The sequence below is a fragment of the Podarcis raffonei genome, chromosome 2, assembly GCF_027172205.1.
Source record: "Podarcis raffonei isolate rPodRaf1 chromosome 2, rPodRaf1.pri, whole genome shotgun sequence".
Lineage (NCBI taxonomy): Eukaryota > Metazoa > Chordata > Lepidosauria > Squamata > Lacertidae > Podarcis > Podarcis raffonei.
The window spans coordinates 70,617,895-70,627,613 of record NC_070603.1 but is presented as its reverse complement, the minus strand read 5'-3'; the positions used below and the strand labels follow the sequence as shown (position 1 = coordinate 70,627,613).

The 9,719-nt window shown below is 42.7% G+C and overlaps 1 protein-coding gene across 2 annotated transcripts in view; it reads right to left on the bottom strand.

Annotated features, from left to right (window-relative positions):
- Window positions 1-3,175: 3,175 nt before the first annotated feature.
- DAG1 (dystroglycan 1) overlaps window positions 3,176-9,719 on the bottom strand; it is a 64,177-nt gene continuing 57,633 nt past the window's right edge. For both annotated transcript variants that reach the window (XM_053377328.1, XM_053377329.1), the window contains exon 3: window positions 3,176-8,211. In XM_053377328.1, coding sequence (XP_053233303.1) covers window positions 5,824-8,211 — 2,388 coding nt within the window. In that variant the 3' untranslated portion in view covers window positions 3,176-5,823. The remainder of the gene's footprint in view (window positions 8,212-9,719) is intronic.

The window sequence follows — 9,719 nt, the reverse complement described above, 5'->3', positions numbered from 1 at the left end:
CAAGCCAATAAAGTTTACCAGTTTCCAGAACAGTGCTTGAAAGCAAGATGCACACAGAATCAATAAAATGTCAATCTTACTGACTGCAAGTCCATACCTACTACACATAAAATGTATAAATCATCACAGCTTTTTGCTCTATCACCAGCTGAGCATTTGAAATTTGAGCTGCAAGCTGAGTTATTGTCACGTGGTATTGTTTCAGGTTCCTCTGAGGATGAGCAATGTTTGAACCAATATGAATTTTGCATTTGTGAGCAAAGGAACAGCAATGCCTACCAATTAGGTTAAATGTCACAGAGAGATTTGCAGAAACTGATTTAACTTGCACGGTGTGCAAACCAGTGATGGAAATGGATTGCACATCTTGCCAGAATTCCCTCATCCTTTGCTGGTATGCTTAAACTCATTGATTAATGTGGTTAAAATGTTTTGCGAGTACTCTGCACCTGGCTAACCATGGCAGCTTTCACCACTGGTTTAAAAACAAGTACAAATAAGGCAAGTTCTTGGTTCAAAGGAGATGAAATAAAAGATGCCTTGAGATGAGGTTGGTGACTTTTAATAACAACTGTGCATTAAGTTTTGTGGATAAATAATAATAGTAAGAGCTAGTGCTGCCATGAATCATGTCATGCTGCAATCTTTTTAGAGGTGGTTAAGTTGAATGGCTAGTGTGTAACTGCTGTCACACAGGAACACCTCCATAACTGACTTTTGGCTCATTTCTGTGACCGCTTTACTATGGCCATTAAATCATTTCAGAGTCCTACCTGTTCTATGTGTTGTTGGTCCTCAAGGATAAACACATCTGGAAAATCATGTGAGTACAGGCTAATTTCTTCATCACTCGTCCTGTTGGTGTTGTTCATTTTAAAATTATGAGCATGTTTAAATCTCACTCAAACAAGTAGGTTGGTATTGTGTGGATGAAAACTGGAACCACAGCAGGGAGAGGGTTAACCCTTGCCTGCCACACCACGGTTCCAAAGATCATGCCCTTTAAAGTGTGTGTGTTTGTAGGACAAGCATGGAAACCAAGCAATGGGTTGTATCCAAAGTAGAGCTATGGGACTTGTTTTGTAAATGCAAGGATTTCTGCTTGCACAATTGAACTTTCCTCTCTCTTTTGCCCACCATGCCTCCGCTAAATCTGTTCTAAGGCTTCCCCCAACCCTCTAGAAAAGATGTGGAGAGGGCACACATGGGGAAGAAGTTCCATCGTGCAAGCAGAAATCCTTATACTGACGGAACAAGTGCATTGGATACTGTTCTATGCATTGTATCTAACTCAGAGCATTGAAATTAATGGTCCCAAGTTAGCCATGTCTATTGATTTCAATGGGTTTCCTCAGAGTGTGGCTAATGTTAGTTACAGCTTGGAAGCTAAAGGAAAATGAAAAGCATGGAAGTTAAGATCAGTGAAATTGTTTTGGATGTAACCAACAATGCCGCTAGCTCCAGAACACAAATGGATTGTGCATTATAACCTTGCACACCCTGATCCTATGCATTTACTCATAAGTAAATCCCACAGAGGGTTTAATTAGATTTGCTTCCAAGTGAGCGAGTGTATACGGTAATTTTAACCAAGCAGCATATACATATTTAAGAACATAAGAAGCTGCTCAATGTCCATCCACCTGTTCTCACCATGGCCAACTAGACTTCTGCAGCAACAGGTATTCAGAAGCAAACTGCTGCCACCCTTAGGGGCAGAGCATAGTCACCATGGCTAGCAGTCACTGATAAGGCAGATTCATGCATGATAAAGCTAATTCTTTTTTAAAGTCATCCAAGTTGGTGGCTATCACTGCTTTGTTTTTTTAATCTTCTAAGGGACTTACTCTTTAATAAGTGAAATCTGGTCTGCAGCCATAGTGTGTTCCTGTGTACTCAGTTTCACTTTGTTCAATGAAGCTTACTCCGCAATAAGGCTTGAAGCCTTAACAATGTAGAAAAATATTAGCTAGTGCAGGTAAAAACCCAGTAAAACCAAATACAAACAGCTAAGTGTTGATGACTTTTATGTGCAGGGAGACCACTTTCCTATAGAATTGAAACTATGGTACATTAATACTCTAGTACATCTCATTTTATTGAAATTTATTACTCTAGCTCAGTAATTTTAGGGTATAGAACAGCAACTGAGATGTTAAAGAAATGGATAGATGTTTCAAACGTGTTCCCAGTCTGAATTATAGAAAGGGAACAGGAAAACTCTAAACCTTGAATCAAAGGAGTGACAGTTAAATGTTCACTATGCAGCAATATAAATTAAAAAGGTGGCTATGAAATCCAATTCTCTCCTACCCTATACCTTCTCCTAAGCCAGCATCCTGAAAATCTCTGTTGCTCTAGTCATCGGCAGGGAGAAACCCATTCTTCCACTGGTAAGAGGGCGGAAAGGTATGAGGCCATAAACTGGAAAAAACGAAAACACCATCCAGTATTGCTTTTACACAGTACAGTTGTCCTTGGATGACTTGGGACTCTTACTGGACTAAGAGATTTAAATTCATGTTCAGCCAAGAACACACTGGGTAGTCTTGATTAAGGGCTACAATCTTACACCCACCTAACTAGGAGTAAGCCCCATTGTACTTATCATGTACATCACCATACCTCTATTTCCCTTCTGTAAAATGGGACCTAGTGATCTACAAAATAGGGTTGTTATGAGGATGCATAAGGATTGAGACGCACCTGACAAAACAACATAACATATATTTGTAACGTATATGGAGAACGGTGCCTTGGTATTTGAAGGCTGCGACTCCAGGAATCTTTTATTGGTTTGACACTTAAAATGATTCTTTCCAGTAACGCAACCTTTGTACTACTTGTCAACTTCACTCTGACCTTTTTCTTTTTTTAAAAAACGGAGAAATAAATCTTTCATCACCGGGGAGGATTTAAGCAGATACCATTGTGCTTTGTTTCTCACATCTCCTAAACTGTAAAATCTTTAAGCCAGTAATGAGCATAGAGTCTTGAATTGTGCAAAGCAGAATGGAGCTCACTTACTGCACTCAACAGAGCACCCTCGAGCTCAATGGGATTCTTCTACTGCACTTTCTACAGCTTCTTTTCCAGTCTGAGCTTCCTATGTTATGGGAATATTGTGCGCTGGGAACCCAGAGGGGTCTAACGGAAGAGCTCACTAGCCTCTGCGTTTGTAGTAAAGTACACTGGTTTATTTAGTTGATATGTTTCTTTACAGAATGCAGAAAAACACATTTTTAAAATAATTATATAAGGACATAAAAACACATCAGTGGTTGGTGAACACTTTTAATACAAGATTTTCTCCCACCATTACAGTGTCTAGTGGCATAAATAAACAGCACTGGTGCTTAGGGGGAAGGCGGCTGATGAGAATGCCATTGTTATTATTCTGTTCACTGCCCCTTCGCCTCCAGTTTCTATGGTGACAGGTAGGCCCAGGCCTGAAACCGTTTGCGCTTGCGCATGACCATTATAAAGTGGCATCAGTTGCTAGGGACAACGGCACTGTTTGGAAGGCCCTTCTAACTTGCAGCATTTGGGCTTAGGAGGCTGTGTGTGTTGATAACTTGGAGACATCTGAAATGCAGGCCTGCCAGTATAGATTTTGGCACTGTGCTGCCATGGTCGCTAGCTTGTGGGGAGAGGCATTCTTACAAACGTATTTCTAGTGTCTGTTCAAAAGCAGTCTGCCCTAAGTGGTGCCACTTAATCCCTTTCCCTTCAACCAACTCTCCTGTGTGTGGAGCGGAATCCATCACTTCTCCTCATCTGAGACACACACCAACTTTCAAGCACTGAAGGGACAGAGGAGAGGTGTGGTTTTTTTTAAGGGGAAAAAAACTTTGTAGGGCAAATCTATACCTGTCAAACTAGACAAAGGCTAAACCTGAAGCATTCTTTACAGTCCCCCTCACTTCAACACAAACCCCTCCAGCCCACCTCAGGGGGCAGAAGCAGAGTGCAGAACTATATGGGGCCATAGTCAAATTAACATTTGTTTTAATAGACAAAATCCTATTCAAGTAGTCAAAAAAAGGCTTGATGGGAAATGCCACCCTAGCAAGTTCAGAGGTGAAGGTCATTTTAGCCATTCATCCACTAGTGTGTTAACTGGCCATGTCAGCACACCATCATACTTTGCAAAACAGTCAATATGGCTTAAAAGTGTCTGCTTTGTGTGCAAAGTCAGCCAGAGGCTGCCCAGCCCCCAGCCAGGGGATGGACTAATTATTGCAAAGGGCTTTTCCTCCCTCTAATGTACCAAAAAGAGTCTCAAATGGACAAGAAAAAATTAATAAATCATGCTTAAAATCATTTTGTTGAAAGGGGGGGAGAAAGGCGTGGGGGTGACCTTGACAGTCACTCCAACTTCCCAGGAGAGACATGTGGAAGTTCATTTTTTAAAAAGGCAAGAAACCTAGACATGGCTCTAATATTTAAAAACAATGACTATGAGAGACCAAAAAGAAAGGGAAAAAAACCCAAAATGAGCAAAGCAGTCAGTCCCGTTGAATTGATACTAAGAAGCTAAGCTCATACAAACTGCTGGCAGCATTACCATTTTTAATCACTTTTTTTTTAATAAAACAATTTGAGGCTGTATCAAAAATTTAGTAAAAAATTAGAGCTGAGAGTTCACTGATTTTCGCTATGAACTATTTCTGGCGCGCACGTGGTTTTTATTTTATTTTGCCAACCGCCAGACAGCTACTATTGCGTCTGTTTGTGTGCAGAGGACAGCAGTGAGTGATTGGGGGGGGGGGAGAGGGACTGTTCCAATACTGTGGTCCAGGAGGAGTCTTGATGTGAGGAAACTGCATTACACTACATAAAAATATTGCATCTTCACCAAAATATCTCAAGAGTGTTTCAAAAGCCAAAGGATGCCTTCCAGATGGAAAAACCTCAGCGCAGCACCATGACCCCTTGCAGCCTGCAGTTACCACTGTTGGGGCCCCGGTTACCAAAAGGCAGCTAATGCTGCTACATAGCTAGATTCAAACCCCCCCCCCTCTTCTTTTTTCTTTTTGGTAATTGTAAAGAGCTCTCCAAACTCCATCCCATTTTCAGAAACCTACGGCTATCGGCATGGCATCGGTCCAGCAATGGCAGGCTGGAGCAACAAGGGCTCGCTCTACAGTTTGCAAAAAGGACCCCAGCTGATGACTGAACTGTATAATGTGTGAAAAAATAGGATTCCTTTGATTAAAAAAGACGGTCCCTCAGCCTGACTGGCATTGGAAACACCCCTGGAGCTTATTTGTAGTAAAGCATTTCCCCTCCCCCTCCCCATTCTATACATACAAGTTTAGGTAACAGCAATTAAATGTAAAAACTTAACATTGACCTCAGAAAGTCCTCCGGTTTTAATTTTTTAGGCTACGTTTCATGTTATGCCCTGTAGCTAGACACACGTGAAATAGAAAAAACAGTACAGTTAGTTTTAAAGGCAAACAGCAGAGACCCAGCGTGCCACCCCTAGCGCTGCCTGCATGTCCAGCCATTCTCCCTTTGCACAAGATGCTTCGAGACGCCTGCTGTCAGAAATACTTTTTGAGCCAAGTAGATTTTTCCCCCCCTCTATGAATAAACAAAACAAAAGCTGTTAGGCAAAAATAAAATCAGTGTCCCGAAAATTCCACAAGCACTGTGGTGTAGCAAACGCATTCGGAGAGAGGGCCTGCCGGGACCGGGCTACGTTTGAGCTTATGTATGTTGGTTTCCTAATTGGTAACGGATTCGCAGGCCACCGACCCCTACAGACAACACTGGTGTGGAACTATAGGCCCCATCTCCGCAAGCGCCTCTTGTTCATTAAGGGGGGACGTAGGGAGGTGGAGACCTGTATGGGGTCATGTTCTTCGGACGGGAGCCTTTGCCCTCCATGGGTGCGGTAAAGGGAGGGGGTGGCTGGTAGGGTGGTGCGTTGGGGTCTTCGTCTCGCAGTGGCGTGTACTCTCCTATGGTGTCTTGGTTGAGCGGGGTGGTTTCTGGCATATTCTGATTTGGGTACTCTGGGGGCGGGAGAGGAGCTTTCTCCTCCTGTAGAATCAGCGGCATGCTGGAGGAAGGGGGAGGCTTGGAGTCATCCAGCTCATCGGCAAAGATGATGGGCACTCCCTTCTTGATAAAGGTGGCTTGGTCTTCTATGGTGAGCTTGCCTTTTCTCTTCTTGCGATAGCAAATCATAGCGATGATCCCAGCAATCAGCAGGATTGCTGCCACCACCACAGCGGGGATGACCGTGTGGAGGTACACATCGTCTTCACTCGTCTTTTCTGGATCCCGCGGAAGCACAACTGTAGGCGGTGCCGTTGTAGGAAGTCCTTCTCTATAGAAAGGAATAAACTGAATGCGTCCGCAGCTACCAGCACCAATAACGGAAATGTTCTTAGCCGGGAACTCTGGTGCTAAGGCATTCTTGAAAGCGTGGCTTGGCTTGCCAGAATTATCAGCAATTTTTCTGCTCATGGTGCGAATCATCTCTTTGGGGCATGGATCCAAAGGCAGAGTATTGTTTGTCCACTCAACTACAATGGAGCCGTTGACAATGTTTTCTATGGTAATAGTGCTACTGTTTCTGTCTCCGAGGGCAAAAGCCAACTTCTTCACCAACAAAATTTTCTTATGAATGTCATTGACAACTGTAGTATAGTCTCCCTCTAATGCGGCTTTAAATTTAACGGGAGGCACCTCGTCGGCTCCAAGACCATGGACAAATATTTCAAATGCATCCACTGTTGAAAGGCCCCCTTTGTCTGTGGCATGCATGAAAAATTCATGCCTGCCTGAGTGTGTGCGATTGGGTAGTCCATACATTAGCTGACTAGTGCTATTGAACTGCACCCACGAGTTTTCTTCCAGCGGCTTCTCATCTTCTAGTTTCATGGTCAACTGCAGTTTATCAGTGGTGGTATCTTCCTTGTCATAGAAAGTGTCTGAAGGTATCTTGAGTTCAAAGTACGTGCCCACCCAGGCATCCACCCTGTCAATATGGTTTTTCAGTTCTGGCGGATCATTGGGCACACGAGGAGTTCCAACTGTAGTGGTGCGTATGCGAGTTGGTGGCGAAACTCTTTCTGGTGGAATGAAAGGTGATTTAGTAGTCCCGGGAGTCTTTGGAGGTCGAGGAATTTTGGTGGGTCTGGGAGTTCTTCGTGTCGTGCTCGTATCGGTGGTTGATGGTGTCGACGGTTTTGGCGTAGTTCTTTTTGGTTTCTTTGTTGTGGGCGGTGTAACTGCTGCAGTAGGTTCAACTTGCCCCGTCATTGTTGGCCGGATCTGGACAGGGGTAGTAGAAACTGCTTCTATCATTCTGGTTGGCTGAATTGGTCCAAGGGTTGGTGTCTGAACAATGGCACCTCTTGTTCTAATAGTAACGGTGGGTTTCCTAGGCAATGGAACAGGCTCTCTTACTGGAGGAGCTGTTGTTTCAGTGGGAGGTGCAATGGCTGGGGAAGTGGGTGTAGGAACAATTCTAATTGGCGGTTCTTGGAGGGCTGTTGTCGGAGGTCCAACAGCCGTCACAGGGGTTGGTGTAGCATTAATCTGCCGCCTTATTCTCTTTGGAAGATTAGGCTTCTTGTTCGCAATGTGCCAGCCAACCACGGGGTAGCCAAGATGAGCAGACATTGTACCTTCCTTAGCTGGAGATTCAACATTGCTTATGTTTGGGACACTATTCTGGCTCAAAGAACAGCCTAGTTTCCAAGATAGCAAGGCTCCATTTTCCACCACTTTCTTTGCGTTCCCTGGGCCAGCCATGAAGGCTGACATGTCAAAGAGTCTATTATTTACAACGGGAACCAATTTCATGTTATAAAGTTCCACTTCTGAGAAGGTTTTCATTCGGTTTAAAAGTTCAATCCTCTGCTTTGGTGTCATTTTTGTTAAGTCAGCATCCAAAATTACAGTCAAAATAGTGACTGGTTCCTCTGCGCTACACACAAACGGTGCTACTTCATTCACATCTTGTGAAGCCACCCGTACCGACTGAGGTTCATTATGATCTTCAGGGTGAACCTCAATGGAAAAGACACTGGTGGTTTGGGGCACGTAGCTTCCATTAGATACCAGATGCATTGAATTCACTGAGATATAATGAATGCCTTTATCTGTATCAAGCGGGAGACCTTCCAAGGTGCTACTCTCTGGTTCCCAATGCAACCAAGAAGGCAAAGTTTCTTTCCCAGCTTCGGTAATCTATGAAAGAGAAAGAAAGAAACTGTCACAGGTAGTTACAACATTCTTTAGAAATAAGTATAACAGTAAACTCTGGTCTTTAAAGTTTGTGCAACAGGCGTTTAAGAACCCCTCCAGCAAGTACACATTGAATGTAAATCTTGAGCAGTAGCTCAACTTGATAGGTCAAAGTGATTGAAAACAACCAAGTTAATAAATTAAAACAGGATTGAAAACAGACACTCACTTGGTTGCCTAGGGCCTAGGCTGAGCCCAAATCACCTACAGGTGACTAGGTAGAGGAACTTTTGTTAAAGGTAATGTTGGCTCTTTTTGCTTTTTGACTCACTAATTTTATTATTTATTTATTTATTTATTTATTTATTTATTATATTCAAAGGAGCCCAGGGTGGTAAAACAAGTGATAAAACCATAACAACATCTTCAAAACAATTTCAAGATAGATGCAGATGGGTAAAAAATTTAACTGAAAAGGCTTGTTGAAAGGGGACGGTCAAATAGGTACCAAAAGGTTTTTCCTAATAATTTAAAATGATCAAAGTCGTGCACTCAGTGTGTCTAGTGTGTTCCAATGTAGACAGAGGACCCTGATTTTTCACTGCTTCTTTACAGTATGCCTAGCCATTTTCATTAGGGCAACAAGAGCGAACACAACGTTCTACTAGAAAAGTGGAAAGATACGTACTGTGCCAAAGGGCCACCAGGAGCCAGAAAGAACAAATAAGAGTCCCTTTTTAAGGTTCCTGCTGGTGGTTCTGTTAGACCAACTTTATTGCTTCAAATATACATAATTGAAAAACTCTAGAAAAAGTTTTTCAGAAACTTAAGGACACCAGTTAAGGATTCAAGTGTACTAAGGTCTCCTGAGACCTTTGTATTCAGGAACAGAACACTTGATTATATACTTTCTCATAAGTAACTCTGTTGCATGACATGCGGCAGCGGTTAGTTCTCAGAGTCCAATTACATATATGAATGTATACTCAAAATCCTCTGGCCTACTTTAAGAAGTGGAAACTTAATGTAAGAAAAAAGAAAAGAAAAAAGCACTCCCATATGTCAAAAAGGATCTTATTAGAGGGCACTGCACCGAGTTCCTCCTCTTTGATTCCTGTTCCTCATTTCTTCCATTTCCCCCCAATTATATAGCTTTCGGTTATAATCCTGTATTTCTTGTTGTGGATAGGAAGGAAGGAAGTAAAAGAGGCATGGATGAAACCTGTATACTTCTGTTAGTTTCATGGGAAGCCATGGGATCCAAAATATCAGTTAGCAGACTGTATGTTCACTGGGATCCTGCTTTATCTATAGCCATTTGTTATCAGAGTAACTATCTGATAGCATGCCAAGCTGAGTGTTCCTTCTTCAAAATAGATGGGAAAACTATATAAAATCTATTTCTGTGCGAATTCCTGTACGCTTTGAAACCAAGAGAGTCCCAGCAACCAACCTGCCTAGAAGGAGGCAGCGGCACCATTTTGGTTCCATTTCAGGCAGCAAAACATTTT